General features: G+C 43.9%; 1 protein-coding gene and 1 long non-coding RNA gene across 2 annotated transcripts in view; one reads left to right on the top strand and one right to left on the bottom strand.

Moving 5' to 3' along the window:
• Window positions 1-23068, top strand: part of scn5lab (sodium channel, voltage gated, type V-like, alpha b) — a 173097-nt gene that overhangs the window by 43711 nt on the left and 106318 nt on the right. The window contains 5 exon segments of the mRNA XM_036124903.1: window positions 274-363; window positions 1091-1219; window positions 9588-9679; window positions 11722-11964; window positions 18953-19016. Of these exon segments, the coding sequence (XP_035980796.1) occupies window positions 274-363; window positions 1091-1219; window positions 9588-9679; window positions 11722-11964; window positions 18953-19016 (618 nt within the window).
• On the bottom strand, window positions 5834-9572 carry LOC118556743. Its single transcript, XR_004927325.1, has 3 exons — window positions 9419-9572; window positions 6058-6188; window positions 5834-5964 (listed from the first exon to the last, which is right to left on the bottom strand). It is a non-coding gene; the product is annotated as an uncharacterized LOC118556743 (long non-coding RNA).

Genomic DNA, 23068 nt, shown 5'->3' with positions numbered 1-23068 from the left:
CCATCCAAAAAAAATCCAAAAACTGGATGAAAGATAACATAAAAAGAGAGGGTTCCTCATGTTGAAACTTCCAGGTGGAGAGAAGCACACACACCTCCAGATCGCACGTATATAGCTATCTGCTGAGATTCTGCGTGTCTAGCTTGATAACTTCAATGTCTGTTGAAGAAACTGCATTTTTTCTGTATGCTTTGTTTATCTTTGCACTAAAAGTGAAATGTTTTCCTGCTGATCTGCGTGAAACTGTGAGATGTTCTTCCTTAACCTCCCCACTTTGTTCAGTTTGTTCATCATGTGCACCATCCTCACCAACTGCTGCTTCATGGCCATGTCGGAGCCGGCAAACTGGGCCAAGTACCTGGAGTAAGTACCCCCAGAACGTTTCTGCACAGATGAGCTGCTGAAGACGAGGCTAATTTGTAAAAGCCGCTATAGAGCTGTTTGACGGGAGTGGATGGAGAGCAGAACAGCAGTCTGAGCTCCTCTCAGCATGAATCAGCAGCTCTGAGACGCTCGGCACTCACAGGCAGTTCAGAGGTGAATCGTGTGCAACAGAAATGTCAAGCTTCAAATGTCAAAACCAAACGCAGAGTTTTTGGATGAAACTCCTCATTTCACATGTCTGAACTCATCAAATCTGAGTTCCTCTGCCTTCCAGGGCGCCGTCCCTGCCTGCAAAGAGCGTGAGTCCGACGGTTCTGCAGCCCGTCTCTGAGTTAACGCTACGGATTAAACTGCTGCGCGGCCTTTTGACCCACAGAGTCCTCAGCTATTATGATCTGATTTGATAACCAATATTATTCAGTCCTGAAATTAAAGCAAAAAAGTGAAAGATGAACACATATTTTGGTGAAGGTTTGAACGTCAGTTAAACCTGAGGCTCAGATGTTGGTTTTAATGTTAGTCTTGGTCGGATGGATGAAGGTTTAAAATGGGTCTGACTGCCTGGTTCTGCCTCCACGACTTCCCGCGCTTCACTTGTTCCTTCGGACAAAATAAATAAGTGAAGGATGTGTGGCGGCGGCTCTTATGAATATTTATCCCGTCTGTCTTTTATTTATTCCTGCGCTGCCTCTGCCCCCCCGCTCAGGTACACCTTCACAGGGATCTACACCTTCGAGTCCCTCATAAAGATCCTGGCCAGAGGGTTCTGCGTGGGCCCCTTCACCTTCCTGAGGGACCCCTGGAACTGGCTGGACTTCAGCGTCATCGTCATGGCGTGAGTCACACAGACCCGACCCGAAGAGGGTTTGCAGAATAAATTCAGAGAGCTGCACACGCCATCTCAGATAAAGTTTCTGCTTCCTGACGTCAGCTGTGGTCTCGCTGTTCTGACGCAGATCGACTCGGTGACCGCTCCGATTAGATCTCGGTCATAAAGCAAAGAACCAGAACATTAGCGTTCTGTGGTGGGCCTGCAAACAGCCCCTCAGAGGTTTTAGGGAGGCGTACGGATGTCTAGGAGAGGTCATCCTGTGAGCTTTCTGAAGGTTCACAGTGGAAAGTATTCACACCCACTGAGCTTTTCCACGTTTGTTCCGTTTCAGCTGCAAACCTAAATGGGTTTTAATGTGACAGACGAGCGCAAAGCGGAGCGTGCTGTGAAGCAGACGTGTTTCAGGCCTCAGGGAGAACTTTAGAGAACCAGGGAACCCAGTAGATGGGTCAGGGAGGAGGTTCTGGACCAGTTTACAGCAGGTCAGGTTCTACAGAACCTCCCAGAGTTCTGATCATCATGTGGACCTGCAGAGAGGATGGAGCACCTGCAGACCTACCAGGACATGGACGTCCACCTGGACTGACAGGCTGGACCAGGAGAGCATTGATTAGAGAAGCAGGAGGACCATGGTGGCTCTGGAGGAGCTGCAGAGATCCACAGCTCAGGTGGATCATCTGTTAGCAGGAAACCCATTGTTCCATAAATCTGGCCTTTATGGAAGAGCATCAAAAAGAAATCAGTGTTAAACAGAACAACCTGAAAGAAAGAGCTCCGGTCGGTAAGACCAGAAGCAGAACTTTCTCTTCTACTTTATGTGATGAAGAAAACAACAACCAGAACCAGCGTCCCCAAAGAAGAATGGTTGAAAACGTTCAGTCTGTAGATGTTCAAACAGACCTGCAGCCAGAGGCGGTTCTGCAGAGAACCGGCTCCATCATGTTGTGCTCGTCTGTCACATCAACTCCCAGTTTAAGAAAAAGACGTTTAGGATAAAATAGGAATACTTTGGAAAACACAGTAAATTGACTTTAAACATAGATATTAAATAATTTAAAACTTTTATGCAGAAGAAATAAATTCAAATTATCCAAAAACTTCATTCATATAAAATGTCATATTGGTGAAATATTGATTAAAAAAATATACAATAATATATTCAGTCCATATTTCTGAAAATATGGGAATATTTTCCTTTTATTGGAGCTGTGCAGGCCTGTGGATGTGACACCAGGAACAAAACTAAAAAGAAATGTCTCTATATCCCAAAATTTAACTGAGAAAATCTGATTTTCAGAAGCAAAACATTAGAAAGAAATAATTTTTCACAACGATCAATTAAATTCAACTATAAAAAGAAAGAAAACCAATAATTTATAAGCTAGTTTCAATTGTTTAGTTTTATTTTAGGGCATTAAATAAAACAATCAAGAAATATTTAAGTTGATATTAATAAAACACGTCTAAATAAAAATCTTAAGATTCCCATTTCTCTTTTACTTTTCAAGCAGTAGTGCACGTTGTAGCAAATGTAAGTGCATGACCAATAAATAGTTTTTTCTCCAAAAGAAATCGGAACTTCCTCAGTTTTTAAACCATTAACATCTAAACTTTGCAGAAATGAAAAAATCTAAAAGTCAGAATCCAGATAAACTGGAACATTTTTGTGAACATTTGTTGAAATAATGAAAACAGCTGCAGCAAACGGAGCGGTGCTGCAGGAAGTGACTGTTCAGGAGCTTTTATTGTGAAACAAGTGAACCGAGCAGCAAGTGGAGGAGAATAATTTGGGTCCAGCTGAGTGGCGCCATTGTTGTCCTGATGGGATTAATGTCAAGGAATTAAACCGGAAAGCTGCTCTTAAGCTCACAAGTTTAACGCGGCGGTCAGTTTTCAAAGCTTCTGCAAAGTCAGGACGAACTCTGATGTCTGACTGCAGAACTTTTGGTCTGATTGAGTCAGCTTGAATGTTCGGATCAGAACAAACCCGAAGAAAAGAGACGTCAGCTCCAAACATGGCTGCTTTCTCACTGCTTCCACCAGAACAACTTCAGCGGGATCTTTGTGTTCCTGATCCGGCTGCATGTTTTAATGCAGGTCAAATGTTTTCAGTTTTGACTTTTTCTATAAGAAATAAAAGAAAAAACAAAGATTTTAGCTGTTTTCATTTAGTTTAAATGGAGTAAAAACTCTTTAAAAGACTGAAAATGGAGAATAAAACAGAGAGAGGGTTTTTAAGGCTTTTTCACGTCAAAGTGGAGGAAAAATGCTCCTAATCTGCAGCTCTGGGGCTTTTTTTCCTGCACATGACGCGTCCTCCTCTTTAATTGGCTGACTGATGGGAATCCGCTGCAGCCCGGTGCGGTGATCCGTCACAGAGGGATCGGATCGATACCTGACCCTGAGGCCCGGCTCAGAGGTTCCCCTGCGGTGTACCGAGGTGCCGTCACCTCCGCTCAGTAAAGTGTAAGGCGTTAAAGAAGCTGCCCTCTGATGGAGCAACGTTGGCTCTCATAAAATGACCCGATCACTCAGAACCGGACCAGGCCAGAGGCTGCAGACTTTATGCATGAGGGCCGGTTCAGGGCCGGCCCAAGGTTGCATGGGGCCTTTAGCAGAATTACATCAGGGGCCCCACAAACAATGTTTCAGCAGAGATTTGGTGGAATCTGAGAAAGGGAGCCACATTCAATTGGCTGCGCATAAAAGGGATAATTGGTTATTATTTGCTGAGATGTTTTTGTGAACAAACCAAACTGAGTCATAAAGAAAAAAAATAAACTTGTAGCATTGGGTTATAAGAATCGAACAATGAGGATTACTTTTACAAAGTCAGCTTGCCAATTACTTAAAATCTAAGATTTAAATACTATTCAATTCAATTCAATTCAATTTTATTTATATAGCACCAAATCATGAAACATGTCATCTCAAGGCACTTTACAAAGTCAAGTTCAATCATATTATACAGATTGGGTCAGATTATACAGATTGGTCAAAAATGTCCTATATAAGGAAACCAGTTGATTGCATCAAAGTCCCGACAAGCAGCATTCACTCCTGGAGAACCGTAGAGCTACAGGGAGAGTCATCTGCATTGTTGATGGCTTTGCTGCAATCCCTCATACTGAGCAAGCATGAAGCGACAGTGGGAAGAAAAACCACCCATTAGCGGGAAGGAAAAACCTCCGGCAGAACCGGGCTCAGTATGAACGGTCATCTGCCTTGACCGACTGGGGTTACAGAAGACAGAACAGAGACATACTAAAGAAATACTAAACATTTATTTATATTTACCTCTGCTAAAACCCTCAAATCAAATGGAAGAGTGTTCAAATTCTCAATAAAAGAAAAACTTTATATCTATAGAAAATGTTCAAATTCAAACTCCTATTGTTTCCAGGTCCCTAAGCTGTGGCTCAGTTTGCTTTTGCCTTGGGCCGGCTCTGGGTTTGTTTTTAGAACCAGATCTTAAAGGTTCTGTGGGGAGAACTAGTCTGAGTAGAGACTCGGATCGATGTTTCTGGTGCTGCAGGGTGTAGAAGACAGTATAGTTCATGCATCTGATCGCATTATGAAATTATTTCATACAGTCTGAACAAAATAGCTGCTAATTTGTAACTGTGTCAGAATTAAAAGAAATGCTCATTAGATTACATCCTGTAACTTTCAGTTAATCAATAAAAATTGTTTATTTTGTTTCCGTCAGGTTTCGCTGGCTGTGTGCTCATTCCTTTCCATGACAACATACTTTCAAGCATAGTTTACACCAACATTTTGAATTTAAAACAGCAAAATTTTAGTTAGGCATCTGAGAGAAGGAACTTCCCTAACATCCCTGATCTTTTTCTGTACTTCCAGGAGTGTTGCACGTAGCTTATTCTCTTTTCCTGACCACCAGGTTTCAGCAGACGGTATTTTAGGAGCATATAAAGGACACATAAGCTCAGGTTTAAACACACTGAGCACACAAGAGCTTCATGAATTTTCACATTACTTTCTAAGACATCCCTGTGTCGGAACCAACAACTACATCAGAACTCCAACAGCGGTGTCATTTTGTACAACTTCTGCATTTAACAGGATTTTTCTGGAGCCTACCAATGAACAGAAGTAGATTAGGCTGAAGCATCGAGCTAAAACACGGCATGTGTCCCCGAACTGACAGAGACCCCACAGTCAGCTGAGCAGGATGAGGTCATCTACATGGCGCAAATACAAGCACACACACACACACACACACACACACACACACACACACACACACGCACGCACACCTCGGCCCTGACACATCACCTCTTTTATTAAAACTAGACTAATAGTGGGAAAACGAACACTTACACACCCACTCTCTGATTGATGTTTTACCCACTCCCACTGACTCTGGGTTTCCATGGTAATCAGGTCATAGCCCCAGCTCAAGCTCAGTTTTCCAAAAGTCGTCGCCGATATACATCTGGAATCCACAGCACCGTTTAACAGTGAAAAGACGCTCTTAGTTTCAGCTTTGTGAATTTATTAAAGTGTTACTGTCTCTTAACCTTAAACTTCAACAAATCCAAACAATAAATGATTTAACATAAATTATAAATAAAGTTATATTTTTATAATATAAAACTAAAATGGCACCTCCTACATGCTGACAGCAGTAGAACTGGTCCTTCTCAGTAAAGTGTCCTGATGTCACTGGTTCCATCCACGGGTTCCTGTAAACAGCTCCGGCTGCCATTGCCTCCTATCACTGCCCCCTATAATTAAATCACTGCACCAGTCAAACCTGCTGAAATATGATCCATAATGGAGATCCATTAGCAGCTACAGGATCCGATGACTCGGTTTACCTGGGGCCCAAAAGGCCACCGGGGCCTGGCGCCTTTCCGGCTCTTGCGGCCTCGTTTGGTTCGATCAAAGGGAGAAACTCAAAGCTCGGCTCGCTGCCTGGGTCCAAATCATTATTTAAGCTGTTTTTGTGCTGTGAGAAAAACATACATTTTTTGGCATTTATTATTTTAATTCATCGAATGAAACAAAGCAGTAGAAGAATTGATTAAACACAAAATTAGCGCTCAGTCGCAATACAAATGCAACATAGTCCAAAAGGTTTTTCGAGTCATACCTTGCATGAAACATTTCTATTTAAAATTATATTTAATGTAGTTAAAGTTATCACACTGTTTTATTTGTGTCTCAAAATACCTCATTACTTCATTGTTGCTGGAAATAATGGCATTTTTTAGTAACACTTCAGTTACTTTGAATAATAATAATAATAATAATAATAATAATAATAATAATAATAATAATAATAATAATAACAATAATAATGTGCACTTTTATAGTCACATAAACGTTTTATCTTCAATGACTTCTTATGACTCCTTAAAAATAATCTTAAACCAAACTAAAATAAGCTAAACTAAGCTAAGTTTGCTGTGTTGAGCCAAAGCAATACTAATTTGAAATTCAAACCAAGACCCTCATTAAACCTGCGGCAGGCGCCACATAGACATCATCAGGATTTCAATGTGCAGTAAATTGTTCAAAAATAATGACAAGGATCTTACTTTTTAAGTTTAGACTCATAATTGTGTATGGTTCAAAAAGTATTTTGAATCATACTTTTACCAAGAAATAAAATTCCAAATCTTTGCTAAGTTTTATTTATGCTGAAGACAATAAAACGGGCCTAGCTAATATTTATATTTTCATTACTTTGGTTGAAGTTTTGTTTTTTGCTTTATGACTGATTTTGTATTTTCTCTTGTTTCCTGGTTATCATACATGTAATAAGGTAGAAAGTATAGTAAATTCAGGAACAGTTAATGTATATGCCATATGCCAGTGACTTATTTATTTTTAGGTCTGAATCTACAATTTCATCTTTCTTTACACCCATATTAATATTTTAACCTTAAGAATGTGCAGAAGGAGCAGCACCTTAAGTTCCACAGAAGATCCCATTGGTGTTTCACTTTAGTTTTAAATGTGATGCCCAAGTTTACTCTACAGTACTTTTAAAAGGCTTTGGACCGATAAACAGTCAATTGGTTCCTTTCCAGATCATGACAGAACCCCTACTGGGTTTTAATCAAGACTGTCACATTCTGTTGAACGTCATGTAGACGGAAAGATTTAAACCAGATGTGTTGTAGTCGCAGGAAGCTCGGAGAGCTATAGATCTAGGCTGATTTTTGACTAGTTTAAGGCAGAATATAGAGAAATAAAAGAGTGGCTCAGGACTTATATTCACATAAATGTAAATCACCAAAGGATTTTTAGACTTTCTTATCTTTGTCTTCTTTTGTTGTTTGTTGAAAACCACCACACTGCTCCCTGCAGGATGTTAACAGAGTTTATCAAAGTAGGAAACCTGCAGGCACTACGAACCTTTAGAGTGCTGAGAGCCCTGAAAACTATCTCTGTCATCCCAGGTAAGGCCTCCCCACCACCAGGGGGCGACATGGGGCAGCTTAATAGCTTTTAAAAAAACAAGTAATTTAGTTGTGAACGTCATCTGCTGTCTGTCCCCTGTCTGCCATGTCCTGCAGCACCAACCTACCTGCTCACTCCCCACTCCCTGCCCTATCAGAGGTCACAGGTGGAATCACCTGATCTGTCTTAAAGGAACAGTACAGAAGGAAAAGTCAGCTATGGCTAAGCAGAGCATCTGGTCATTAGCTGGAGAGTTAAGAGGATAACATACCTCCTCAATCGTAAATGCATTAACAGTATTCTTTTCGCTCCTATAAATGCTTGCTTTTTACTATGCTAATTCTATTATTAAGCTAAGTGCTGGCTAATAGCTCAATGAAATCTGAGTAGTTAAGAAATATAACATAGATCTAAATATGATTAACTCGATTACCTTACCATTAATACATTACTCTCATGAGTTATTAGGTGTACGCAATCATTTAATGGCAATACACATATTCTACTTTTGTGCTGCTTACATGTAATTATCATTTGTTGCAATTTTTTTTTAACTTTGCCTAAAACTTTTGCTTCTTTAATATTTTTGCTTTATCAGTCACTAGTTGCAGTTCAAATTAAATATTAATAAAAATTCCCCAAATGTTTAAATCTTCTGCTTCACTTTAATTTACCGCAATTTTGCTAGCTAATTATTAGCCAATTAATAAAATAAGCTAACTCTAGAATGAGCTAAGTGCCAGTTGGCATTAGCAAATCACCTTAATATTAACAACAAGTACAAATTTAATACTTAAAATTTTAAACAGTAGGCTTCAATCTAGATAGAAATGCCAAGTACCTTGGATTATGCTAAGTGTAGCTAAAATGTGGGAGAAAATTATTTTGTTTCTTATTTCAGCAGCAGTTATCAGTTTAAAGTAAATATAAATGACAAAGCCTTTATTTTGTAAATCCTTTTTCTGTGGTTTATAATGCATAGGTAACATCATTTTTAACGGTAAGTCATGTTGCTGCAATTTTGTGGAAATGACTATAGTTAGCATGCTAACTTTCATATGTACTAGATTGTTTTTATTTATTAGAAATTTTCAAATCATATATTTTCAGCACACAATTTAACAAAATATGAATAAATTAAAATGACCCCAAGTTTTTAGCCGTTAGCTAGCAGTCAATAACAACAATAAGCTAAAGGAGCCACGTTAGCATGCTAACTTTTATATTGGCTAGATATTTTTTTTATTTATTATACATTTTCAAATCATATATTTTAGCACACATTTTAACTATATATGAATAAATGAAAATGAGCCCAAGTTTTTAGCTTAACTGTCATTTAGCTGTTAGCTAGCAGTCATCAACAACAATAAGCAAAAGGAGCCACTTTAGCATGATAACTTTCATATTGGCTAGATATTTTTTTAATTTATTATAAATTTTCAAATCATATATTTTTAGCACACAATTTTACTAAAGATGAATAAATGAGCCCAAATTTTTAGCCGTTAGCTAGCAGTCAACAACAACAAAAAAACTGCTTTAGCATGCTAACTGGCACCAGGTATCATACCAAGAACAAGGAGAAGGCCAATTCTAAATTTTATTTCTACATTTTTTTCGATATGTATATCTCTAGATATACATATTTCAAATATTGTAAATCTCTGTTTTTTGCGAGACAGAAGACCAAAAACATGAAACTATCAGGCTGCAGTATATCTTTCTCCAGATTACGTCCGGGTGCGAAGCTTTTATATCTGATTTCACCTTCTTGATAGCAGCTCTCCAAGCCAGGCCCGTCTCTTCTTCAGCTCTTCCTGTCTCTACCTGGATCTCCGTCTCTCTTATTATCCCTCTGTGTCGGCTCGTTGTTCCGTGTGGTCACATCCTTCTGTGTGTGTCTGTTTTTGTGCTTCTGTCTCCCGGCTTGTTGCAGATATGTCACTGAGTTTGTGGACCTGGGTAATGTGTCAGCCTTAAGGACGTTCAGGGTGCTGCGAGCGCTCAAAACCATCTCTGTCATCCCAGGTGAGGAACATGAGGGAGGAAAAAAGGAGCACAACCCTCCTGACCTGAGCAAGCTGCAAGAAATGAGTGGCTGTGTTTCGTATCTCATGCTGCATACTCCCTACTGAACCACGTCTATCTGCTTTATCATTTCTGCTAAATTATCTCAGAGGTAGTATGCAGAAATGTTCACCAAAGTCTCACTGACATTGTTGTGAGTGGACAGCAGAGGCCAAGCAAACACAAACTTTATCGCTAACAGGTAGCAGGCAGTGAACCAACCAAGCGAGAGGAAGAAGTTTTAAAAAAATGAGCTAAATACAATAGTTGTAATGTTGATTACAGGACATAATAGCATAAAATAAGATAAATAACTGCTGAAAATGATCAAAATTGAAAAATGGGCAAAAATAATTTTTATGTGAAATATTTTAGGATCATTTATATCAAGATTATTCTTTCTGTTATAGAATATGTGTATTAAAAATGTGAAATTAATGAAAAGATTCAATTTATATTTCTGACAAAACTTGTAATTTTCACAAATTTTTCGACTTTATTGCCACTGTCTACTTGGAGGTCTCAGTACAGAAACTCTAATATCCTTCCATGTTGTGATGGAAAACGATGCTGACCGCGTTAGTTCCCTTGGAGACTAACAAAGAAGAACAATCATCCAAACACCCAGGATCCTAAATCCAGTCCTGGAGAGCCACTGTCCTGAATTAAATGGTTCCCTCATATGGTGACCAGGTGTTGGTGTGACTCAGGTGTGCTGGAGAAGGGAAGCGTCTGAGCTGCAGGATGGCGGCTCTCCAGGACTGAAGCTGGACGTTCATGATTTAAAGCACCACGCCCCTTTTTAAAGCAACCAATCAGCTCTTCTAATCCAATCAGAATGACAGAGTGACATCAGCTGATGATCATCCTCGTTAACACTTCTCCCTGAGCTGTGGGGATGATTGAAAGGGATGCTAGCCGCTCATTTATTAAAATTCATTGCAAATACCACGGCAATCGTTAACTTTATGATTAATTGCATTTTATCTGATCACAACCTGGACTGGAAGCAAACTGTCATCATAAAAACAGAAGCATTCAGGAAAAACTTGTTTAGACGGTTTTCAGTTACTGATCAAACAAATGAAAATGACAAAGAAACAAATGTTGGATCATTAAATTATTGGACAGAATTGATTTACTGTAACTCATAATTTATCTAACTTTGAAACATTAAGAGCATTCTGTCATTAGAACATAGATATTTTCAGTAAAATAGAAATTCCAGTCTGCGTAGGACGAGCTGATGGTCACTAAGAGCTCCAGATCTGGGCAGAAGTTTTTGGTGATGAGATAAATCAGCTTTCATGAGAAGTTCAGCCTCTGTGTCCACTCTGCATGTTAGTATCTGGTGCTGACGGCCGGCAGCGCCGGTGTGACGGTCCCGTTGTTCTGCCGCTGTGGTTTAACCCGGTAACACTGCTGCACCTCAGTCATTCATCAGGCAACAGACAGAAAAACTGCACCAGGTCTGTTTCTAATGAATCCACTGGAAAACATGTGAAAAACGGAGCAGAAACCCAGAGTTTCTCTAATCTGGTAACATTTGGACCGTTGTCAGCGTGTCTGCACCCTCTCTGTTCGGTTCTCAGTGTTTGTTCCTGTTGTTCTTACCGGGTCTCACGTGGTTCTGTCTGAATGTCACTTTGGATGTTTTAGACGGTGGTGTTGATGACTTTCAGTCTTAGTGACCGTGTGAAAGCATGATTATTACGTTTTAATTTCCTAAAGCTGGCCGCCCTCCAGTTTGACTGCATCATAGACGAGGAAACCGCATGGCGTCCAAAGTGTTGCTCAATCAAGGAGAGGTCCAGACCTTTGGTCTAAAACTAAATCTTGGTTCAGAAGTTCAGCCTGGCTCTCGCTAAGACGTTTTTAACTAGAAGGCGGCCATCTTTACCTGCTTGGATCTGTTTGCTGTTTGGTAAGGCTGGCTGTTTGACGTTATAATAAGCACTAATGATGTGTAAATGGACCCTGCGTCCCCCCCGGCGGTCCCTCAGGCCTGAAGACCATCGTGGGCGCTCTGATCCAGTCGGTGAAGAAGCTCGCTGACGTGATGATCCTCACGGTTTTCTGCCTGAGCGTCTTCGCCCTCATCGGCCTGCAGCTGTTCATGGGAAACCTGCGTCAGAAATGCGTCCGCAGCACGGAGCACTGCATCAACGGCAGCCTGCCCACCAACACCTCCTTCTTCTGCAACAACAAGACCTGGGCCTCCGTCAAGGACTTCATCGAAGACGAAGGTGAGCTATAAGCAGGAGGCTTTCCTGTCCTGCTGCGGTGATGAATGTAGATGTTTTAGGAAGTGATAAACCTGGAGTTTTAAGCTTGAATCTCTGAATTATCTCAGTCACAGAGGTGAAATGAACTGCTGGGGGCGGTTTACCTACAGAACACGCGTCTCACATGTAGCTCTGCTCAGTCGTCCTCTGGACCTCAGACACGTGGACCTCTGAGCAGCCGCCTTCTGTCCAAGCTGCACAGAAAACTCTTTCCATAAATGAAGGCTAAACTTTCCGTGAAACATGTTGGACGTCACCAACTGACCTTTATTCATCAACTTCTCTCCACCTTGGATTGTTTTTAGAAATGAAGGAATGTGAGCTCACAGGAAGCTCAGTGTGTGACTGGGTCTTTCTCACAGCGTCATGGACGGATTCTGGTGTCTTCCTCACACGCTTGTTTCAGTTCATTGAGGTTTTCCTGACATTGTTTCTTCACGGCTCTCTAACTGTCTCACCATGGCGCTCCCTGCAGGTTCGGACTTTGACTAGGCCACTGCATTTATCAGTTATTTTACTGTAGACTTCCTGCTCATGTGTGACTCTAAAGCCCTTTGGTATCCAGAGGAGTTCTTGGTCCAGTCAGTTAGAACGAGCCCACATCAGCAGCTCTCCACCAGCGAGCTGAAGGCTCGGTTTGGAGCATCTCTGCTGATGTTGTTTCTCTAAACATGGGGCAACACGGATAAACGTCTCTGCTTTGGTTTCATCTGTAAAGAACTTTCTTCTTGACGTGTTCTGCCTGGTCCAGATGATGCTTTACAAACCTTTCATGCTGCCATATTGTTTCTAAGGAAAATAGGCTTTCTCTTTCAACCCTGTTGTACCCTGCCATGATCTTTGACCTTTGACCTGCTGACTGAGGCCTGTAGATCTGAGGTGGAGCTCCTGGGTTTCTGGTCAGTTCTCTGAGCTTCCCACTCTGACCTTGGTCCATCCAGGAGGGTCGGCTGCTGACAGGGATGCTCTCCTCTTGTGGACCCGTCCATTATTCTCTTTAGAATAATGGACCCCGTTATTAAGGTGGTTTTCCTCTCCACTGTCGCTCCATGCTTGCTTAGTATGAGGGATTGCTGCAAAGCCATCAACAATGCAGACGACTCTTCCTGTGGCTCTACTCTCTTTCAGGAGTGAATGCTGCTTGTCGGGACTTTGATGCAATCAACTGGTTCCCTTATATTCAATTAAATTCAATTCAATTCAATTTTATTTATATAGCGCCAATTCATGAAACATGTCATCTCGAGGCACTTTACAAAATCAAGTTCAATCATATTATACAGATTGGGTCAGATTATACAGATTGGTCAAAAATGTCCTATATAAGGAAACCAGTTGATTGCATCAAAGTCCCGACAAGCAGCATTCACTCCTGGAGAACCGTAGAGCCACAGGAAGAGTCATCTGCATTGTACATGGCTTTGCTGCAATCCCTCATACTGAGCAAGCATGAAGCGACAGTGGGAAGAAAAACTCCGGCAGAACCGGGCTCAGTATGAACGGTCATCTGCCTCGACCGACTGGGGTTACAGAAGACAGAACAGAGACACAACAAGAGAAACAAAAAAGCACAGAAGCACACATTGATCTAGTAATCTGTTCTACATTAGATGGAAGTAGCGGGTGAGCCGTCTTCTCTGGATGATGTCACAGTTAACAGAACGCCAGACCAGGTGTACCTACTATGAAGAAAAAGAGAGAGAACAGAAAGTTAAAGCAGAAATGACAACACATAATGCATAATTGAAGAACAGTAGAACTCAATATAGTGAGAAAATTAGATCCTGATATACTCCAGTAGCCTAAGCCTATAGCAGTAAAACTATAAAGGTAGCTCAGAGTAACATGAGCCACTCTAGTTATAGTTATATAGTTACTTATATAGGAAGTTTTTGACCAATCTAATAATAATAATAATAATAATAATAATAATTGAACATTATTGATCTCACAATGGAGAAATTAACTTCTGCATTTAACCCATCACCCTTGGGGAGCAGTGGGCTGCCATGTGCAGCACCCGGGGAACAATCGGGGGTTAAGGGTCTTGCTCAGGGACCCAGAGTGCAGGCAGTGGGAATCAAACCGGGGACTTGCATCCTTCTCTGAGTGCAAGCGCGCTGCTCTAACCACTAGACCACCACCTCCCCAAATTCAATTAATATGATTGATTCTGACTTTGTAAAGTGCTGTGAGATGACATGTTTCATGAATTGGCGCTATATAAATAAAATTGAATTGAACTACCTCTAATTGTCTGATAACCCTTCCCAGACTGATAAACATTTACCACTTTAAGGTCATTGCTGATTTCTGTTAACCTGGACACACCTATGTGCTCCAGAGCAGCAAACTGCTAAAACTCCCTGATGATGATCAGGATTTCAACCAGCAGCTGCTTACAGAAATAAATGAGACTGGAGGTAAATTTTCAAAGTGAAAGCAGCGTTTCCTGCTCTCGTTGTGTCCAAACCTAGAGAAAGGTGAGTCCGCCCCCGTAAAGTCAGGTTTAAAGGAAAGGTGAATGTCAGGACATGCTTGGCTTCACTAATGTGCCTTTCCAAGCGTTCATTCCCAGTTTACTCCTGCATGCATCAGAACACATAATTGTACCCTCTGGGCTCCCGTATCGACCCCTAAAAGCTGCCGTGAAACCTGAGAGGCGAGGCCGCGGCTCCAGGCTCGGCCCCTCCGGCTGGTCTCAGATCAGCCTTAGGACCGTAGATCAATGCAACACGTTCTCCACGCTAAACATTTCCCTCCAAGCGTTGTCTGTTTGCTGAACCGAAAGATTGCTGGATCAGCAACTGCAGCTCTGGTTCCGTCCGGTTGGGAGGGTTCCTGTTGTTCTCCGGTGCCAGAGGAGGTTTGTGAGCGGCGGGCCAAAATGAAGTGAAGCCTGGCTGACGTCAGGTCTGCATGGCGCACCGAGAACCTCTTTGGTTCCTCGTCACACCTGATGGGCTGAGGCGGTCATCAGGGGAGGAAGAGGCTGGTCCAGATGTTGACTGCATCTCCATCACATCTGGATCCACAGGCGGTGGAGAAACATCAGCAGAACATCTGCAGCATGTTTGTTTCATGTCGGTTTAAAACAGGGATGAAAAGTTATAGAATAATGTGATTTATGCTGTTTATATTTTGTAGGCAGGCGTAAATCCACCCCTTGATTGACGAGGTCCGGTGAAAACACCTGGCCGACAGATTATTCACTGACTGAGACCTTTGTGTTGCGGCTCAGCAGACGAACATGCCTCTGGATAATTCACTTTGGACAATAACTCTTCCTGCTGCGTCTGTCAAACCTGCAGATTTTCCTGCGGTAAATTTATCTTGTGCTGATGAAAATGCTGGAGCAGAGGACAGAGGTTTATTCATCCCTGACAGGGTAATTTGCTGCTCTTGAGTTTTTAAAGAGAAATGAAATTAGGCCCTCTCCTTCAGACGTCCCGTGGAGACAATTTTCTACATTTCTGCAGCTCGGTAAAATCTTCCCAGATGGTGGTCTCCGTGGAAAAAAATGAAGCTTTTTATTAAATGTCAGAGCGTGTGCTAATATGCATTTATCTGCATGTTGAACATCAGGTAATGCCTTACAGTTGATAACAAACCCAGCGCTGTGCTCCCTGTGAGTTAAAAAACAAAGCTTCTCCAGACCTCGACGGTTTTCCCCTCCCAGACGAAAAACAAATAGTCGCACATGTAAAAAGCTTCGGTGCCTTTGTTGAAGCACTGGACCACGGTTCTGTTTTCGCCGTGACCTTTGCACATAACGACAACAGCAAGGCTGAGCAGAACAAGGCGTTATTATCTATAATAAGCTTAAATTCTTTGTTTCTCTCTGGCAAACTGGGTCTTTAGCCGCTAAACAAGTGTTTCACTGACTGCAGCAGCTTCCTTTGTTTTCCTCTGAACTCGCAGTGAAATGTGATAAGAAAATAACTCCCATTTAAACACTTTTACTCCAAACTACGTGGGTATAATTATAGCCTTGTAAAAAGTTACTTGGGTTGGTCAGACGAATAGAAAAATGAAAATATGGACGCAGAGAGCCTGTTAAGGTCTAGATTTCACAGCTTTAATGTCTCTCAGTAAAGACAGAATAAAAAACACTCAAAGATGCCAGATGGACTGAAATATGGTTCATGCTTTAGAGGAAATCTGATGTATAGCGAAGGGATGTGTAGGACCACGGTGCCTTCATGTTGTCATCATCTTGTTATCTTTCTGCTCGACTACCAAAGATTTTGTAAAGTTTTCTTTGCACTTTGGTTCTTTCTTAATGATATTTGCTTCATTCTGTTCTGGCTTTCCTGAAGATAAAGTAAGATAAAAAAAAAGCTGAGTGATCTATGCTAGCATAGACTAAGGCAAGCTGAGTAAAGCACAGTAGGGTGAGGTAGGCTACGCTAAGCTAGGCTACGCTAAGCTAGGCTATGCTAAGCAATGCTAAGCTACGCTAACAAAGAGTTAGCGAGGTTAAACAAAGCTAGCTATGCTAATATACAGTAAGTGTAGCTAAACTGAGGTAAGCTAGGAAAAAATAAGAAAATGGTGTGCATCTCATTATTCTCCGGTGTTTGGAACTAAATTTAGACAAGAAATCTTAATTTTCCATAGCTTCTGGAAGAAAAAAGATTCTTCCACAAGAAATGGGGAAGGTTCTGTTATCCAGAGCTCTACTGTGTGAGCTCCCCTCACAGTCCATCACTCTGGCCTCTTCTCCGTTTTGCTCCTCGTGCCTCAGCAGGTTTTTTTTAATGCTTTCATTTAATCCGTATTTTCAGTACTCAGCTTCTAAGTTCCATTAAATTGTTCTATTAAATGTAATGTATATAGTGCCAATTCACAACACATGTCATCTCAGGTCAAATTCAATCAAGTCAGTGAGGCAGATTGGTCAAATTGTCTGCATCCTGGACCTCCCAGGTTCCCAACTCACGACAGAAGGAACCATGAACGATGACAACCAGACAGCTTATCTACAGGGGAGGAGAGGAGAAAGGTGCAGCAAAACCAGCTGAGAGCCATCAGGTGGAGATGAGGAACAGCTGGCACTAATGAAGGCAGAGGGAGCTGGGGGCATAACAGATACTAGTATGATGAATGAGCTCAGACCCAAATCACAGAGGCACTAAAACATCTGCATCTATACAACATAAACTTCAGTTTTCAGTAGATTTAACTAAATAAATTGTGTTTTTTTAACAGAGTTCTGGTAACAAAGAGCCTGAAGATAAACACTGGTTTACAAAGAGCAACAGAAGGGATGTGACGTTTAATACGGTCGCCGCATGTTCCTCATCTAGCTGCATGATGTCCGCGGCTGATGGAGGCTTCTCACAACGTCAAAGACGATCAAATGTCCCCCAGAGCTCCACCGAAGCAGTCCGCAGCTCCTCTGTCTGCGGTTCTGCGTTGTTGTGGTAACTGCTGGACTTTGGGGGCTTTTAAATTCTGTTGTGGCTGTTCTGTCAGACTGAATGTGACTCATGGAAGCAGGACATGGATGCACGACGGGCCGCATTAACGTTCCTGAGGAGCGTTGAGCATGGAGAGGCATTCAGCGAACGAGACACGACGTCTGAGGAAGCTGATGAGAGGAAGAGAGCAATCAGTCAGAGAGGAGATGTGATCAGTTTGAGCTGATGAAAGCAGCTTTTTATCTGTTTAGTGTCAGATGGCAGTTTAAGTATCTCTGCCTTAAAGCTCAGCATCGATCCTTCCTAAATATCTTCATGTTGTCTTAAACTCAGCATCATTTGTTTTACTCTGAATCCTCCTAAGGATGCTGCGTCTGATTCCCTGACTGTGAAAACCAGCCTGCAGCGTGAACCAGTCTGGCTTTAACACATCCTCCTCCTCCTCAGACCGCAGAGCGTACGCTGCGCTGGTTCTCTTCCTGCACACGCCTCTAACAGCGCATAGTTCTGGTCCTGAGTGGCTTTGGAGCGCTCACCCAGACGGCATTAATGCGTATTAATGTGCTCAGCAACGGCTTGTGGTCAGACCTAAGTGGTGAATGAATGTCCAACAAAGCGTGTTTGCTGTAATGGTTTATTGCGCGTCCGCTCAGATGGTGTCTAACAGGTCCCAGATAGACGGAGCGCCGTCTGATGAGCTTATTGATTGTGTGGGAACGCCGACAGACGGGAGGAGACAGGAGGAGGAGAAGCAGGAGACGACCGAGCAGACCTCCTCAGCTCCCACAGCTTCTGTCATAGGGGGACTTTAGTTCATAAAGAGGAGAAAATGTCCACATCTTTATTATTTTATAAGAAATATGAATCTAAGGACATTTTCCAGTCAGAATGGATGATAACTGAAAGCATTGAGGGCAAAATTATCTACTAAAACCCAGGGATCATTTCCCTGCTACTCCCTTTGTCCGTTAAAGAAACGTCTCGTCTGTTAAATTAACCGTCCACGCTGACCGGTACCGGGACGATCCGTTGCTCTCGTCTGAGTTCTGGTCGGGTCCTGGTCTCAGTTTAGTCAGATCTCAGGTGAAGCCGGTAAAAACAGGTCCTGTCCATCAATCTGTCTTTGGTCCACTTGGGGACGGTTTAATAAACCAAACCTGGGTGTCACTGAGACCTCGTGGTGTTTTCTGTGATTTTGATGGTAAAGTGGACCTTTTCTGCTCATGGGGACCTCCTGGACCTTTTCTGCTCATGGAGACCTCCTGGACCTTTTGTGCTCATGGGGACCTCCTGTGTGATCCGGCACCAGGAGCAGAAGGAGGAGGAGAGCCGGTTACAGAAAACAACCAGGAAACAGAGCAAAGAAACAACGTGGAGATAGAAACAGGACTCACCCACATAAATGACCACCAGTAGTAAAAGACATAGACTAATCCCACTGAGATGCTCTGCATGAGGACCACCAAGGTTCTCCTGAGGTTCTCCTGAGGTTCTCCTGAGGTTCTAATGTTCTGCTTTGTTTTCAGATAACTTCTACAAAGTGGAAGGAGCCAAGGATGCCTTAATCTGTGGGAACAGCAGCGACGCAGGGTGAGTCCGTGCTGGATGGATGGATGGATGGATGATGGATGGATGGATGATGGATGGATGGATGATGGATGGATGATGGATGGATGGATGAAGGATGGATGGATGGATGAAGGATGGATGGATGGATGATGGATGGATGGATGGATGAAGGATGGATGATGGATGGATGGATGGATGGATGATGGATGAAGGATGGATGATGGATGGATGGATGGATGGATGAAGGATGGATGGATGGATGATGGATGGATGGGTGATGGATGGATGGATGGATGGATGGATGGGTGAAGGATGGATGGATGATGGATGGATGATGGATGGATGATGGATGGATGTAGCAGGTGTGGCTGCTGTGGTCTCCATCCCTGCAGAGTAAACAGGTGTAGAAACGACATGAAGGTTCTCCTGTGGAACAGACCTGGTTCTGCTGTGGTTCTGCTGTGGTTCTGCTGTGGTTCTGTTGTGGTTCTGTTGAGGTTCTGTTCTGGTTCTGTTGAGGTTCCTCTGTGGTTCTGCTGTGGTTCTGCTCAGCAGAGGGAGTTAGTGGTGAAAGCGGTTCCATCTGGGCCGATGTTCTGTGGAGGTTCTGCTGGGACAGCAGCAGCTGCTGAGGATGACTGTTTAAACCTTCATCCTAACTCGTCTTAAAGCTCTTCCACCATCAGCCTCTCTGCTGCTTCTTCTTTGACGTTCTCCATCCTAACGGACCTCCTCAGCAAACCCACCGTAGAACCTGTGGACCCGTCAGCTACAGTCTGAGCCTCTCGTTGATCTGGACTTTAATTCTCCACCAGTAGCTGGTGAGGGAGAGCTGCTGAAGAAGCTGCTGAGCAGCGCTTTGTGGGATCAGGACCGCTGTGACCTCTAAAAAGCCCGATATGCCAGCGGGCCTCCAGGGTTCCTTTCTGCTGCTCTCGCGCTAATTTGCTAGAAAAAGCCTTTAATTTGTAGCCGGTGGGGAAATGTGTTATAATGCCAGCCATAAATCATTTCTCAGAGGCCTTTGGGTGAACCAGAGCAGCAGACGGAGGCGTTTCCTCTCTGCTGGTCCTGTTGGACCCGGTTCTGACACCCCCCCCCCCGGTTACCCCCGGTCCCCCATGAGGCCGGATAGACGCTGACTGACAGCTGGAGCCGCTCAGGGTTGGTGTTCCTGAGGAAACGGTGGCCTGAAGGGACGAAGCAGCACGAAAACCGCAGGAACCGAGAGAAACGGAGGGGCTGGTTCAGCAGAGGTGAAGGAAACGAGGAGACGAGGAGACGAGGAGACGAGGAGACGAGGAGATGAGGAGATGAGGAGACGAGGAGATGAGGAGACAAGGAGACGAGGAGATGAGGAGATGAGGAGACGAGGAGATGAGGAGACGAGGAGATGAGGAGACTAGGAGACGAGGAGATGAGGAGACGAGGAGATGAGGAGACGAGGAGACGAGGAGACGAGGAAATGAGGAGACAAGGAGACGAGGAGATGAGGAGATGAGGAGACGAGGAGATGAGGAGATGAGGAGACGAGGAGATGAGGAGACAAGGAGACGAGGAGATGAGGAGATGAGGAGACGAGGAGATGAGGAGATGAGGAGACGAGGAGATGAGGAGACAAGGAGACGAGGAAACGAGGAGACGAGGAGACGAGGAAATGAGGAGACGAGGAGATGAGGAGACTAGGAGACGAGGAGATGAGGAGACGAGGAGATGAGGAGACGAGGAGACGAGGAGACGAGGAAATGAGGAGACGAGGAGATGAGGAGACTAGGAGACGAGGAGATGAGGAGACGAGGAGATGAGGAGACGAGGAGACGAGGAGACGAGGAGACGAGGAAACGAGGAGACGAGGAGACGAGGAGACGAGGAGGCGAGGAGACGAGGAAACGAGGAGACGAGGAGACGAGGAAACGAGGAGACGAGGAGACGAGGAGACGAGGAGACGAGGAGATGAGGAGACTAGGAGACGAGGAGATGAGGAAACGAGGAGATGAGGAGACGAGGAGACGAGGAGATGAGGAAACGAGGAGATGAGGAGACGAGGAAACGAGGAGACGAGGAGACGAGGAAATGAGGAGACGAGGAGATGAGGAGACTAGGAGACGAGGAGATGAGGAAACGAGGAGATGAGGAGACGAGGAGACGAGGAGACGAGGAGACGAGGAAATGAGGAGACGAGGAGATGAGGAGACTAGGAGACGAGGAGACGAGGAAACGAGGAGACGAGGAGACGAGGAAATGAGGAGACGAGGAGATGAGGAGACTAGGAGACGAGGAGATGAGGAAACGAGGAGATGAGGAGACGAGGAAACGAGGAGACGAGGAGACGAGGAAATGAGGAGACGAGGAGATGAGGAGACTAGGAGACGAGGAGACGAGGAAACGAGGAGACGAGGAGACGAGGAAATGAGGAGACGAGGAGATGAGGAGACTAGGAGACGAGGAAACGAGGAGATGAGGAGACGAGGAGACGAGGAGACGAGGAAACGAGGAGACGAGGAGACGAGGAGGCGAGGAGGCGAGGAGACGAGGAGACGAGGAGACGAGGAGACGAGGAGACGAGGAGACGAGGAAACGAGGAGGCGAGGAGGCGAGGAGGCGAGGAGACGAGGAGACGAGGAGATGAGGAGACAAGGAGACGAGGAAACGAGGAGACGAGGAGACGAGGAGACTAGGAGACGAGGAGACGAGGAGACGAGGAGGCGAGGAGACGAGGAGACGAGGAGACGAGGAGGCGAGGAGACGAGGAGGCGAGGAGACGAGGAGATGAGGAGAGAATCTGAGCAGAGCAGGAAGGAGGAAACGGGCAGAGAAGCTGTGAGCGGACAGATGAGGCAGAGAAGCGGGTCAGAGAGGGAAATGAATGCAGCTGGACTTAGAAATCAAAGCAGGAATGAAAACATGATCTAAAGCTTTAAAACACATTTAATCAAAGGATTCAGGGTTTATATTATTACTATTTTACTACTATTATTACTTCTGCTGCTGCTTAAAATCCTTATTCTGGACTTGTTGCTCTGCTTGGGTCCAGTTTGCTGCAGACTTAGAGAGATTAACGAGGTTTGTCCTGCTTGGAGGGAACAGATGCAGGAACAATAGTTTAAATCTTTAATATATTAGTAGTTGAACAAAGTGACCGCTGTCAGACTTTATAAAGTTCTGGTGCTGCTGTCTGATGACTCTGATGATCGTTCTGGGTTCTCCGACCTTCACCGTCTGTTTTTAACCCTCTGACACCGTCAGCATCAGCTGTGAGTCAGAGGCTGGGACGAGTCCAGCGGCGTTTCTTCTGCTGGTCAGCAGAGACGCAGAGATCAGCAGCCATGACGCCACGCTTCATCACGCTGCTGTTTACTTCCTGTGTGTGAGCCGCCGCGCTCAAACACGCCGCTGATTGGCTGAGCCTGAGGGCGCAGGAGGCTGAGCTAACCCGCCACGACAAACCCACACTGGGGGGAAACGGGTGCAGGAGCCCGCCGCAGCCTGCAGGTCCATCAGGTTCGCAGGAGGAGAATCTTTGTTCTACATCCGTTCCATCCTGCTGCGCTGACTCATTTACTTCTGGGGGGTTTAGTTTGTCCTGGAAGAGAAATACTCCAGGAAGTCATCTGTCTGTGCTGAGCGTGTAAGATTCCTGCAGCATCGTGCAGCTCCACAGCCGCTCACTGCAGCTCAGATCTGTGCAGAAAACAACGGCTAGGCCTGAAGATGCTGTCAAACATTAATTCAGCATGACTTTTAATTTGGTTGTTAGTGCTGGCTCAATGAACAGAGGATCAGAGAGTTAAACACAAACACAAAGCGGTTCTTTTAGCCTAATAAACAAATGCTTGTGTCGGCAGAATGAAGCAGATATAAACCTTAATCAAGCCTAATTTTGCTTTTATAGTGTTCAGACTTCATATATTCTTTATATTCTTTACATTTAGCTGCGTCAGAATGCAGTGAATCAGGAAAACTTTGAATCTCTCAACCCAGACGTATCAAATGCAAAGGTAACGCGTTATGCTGATGATATTGTGCTGTGCAGAATCAGCTGCTTTCTGAGCTTAATTTGAATAAATGCAAAG

The sequence above is a fragment of the Fundulus heteroclitus genome, chromosome 21 (assembly GCF_011125445.2).
Source record: "Fundulus heteroclitus isolate FHET01 chromosome 21, MU-UCD_Fhet_4.1, whole genome shotgun sequence".
Taxonomy (NCBI): Eukaryota; Metazoa; Chordata; class Actinopteri; order Cyprinodontiformes; family Fundulidae; genus Fundulus; species Fundulus heteroclitus.
This window is presented reverse-complemented; position numbering and strand designations above follow the sequence as displayed.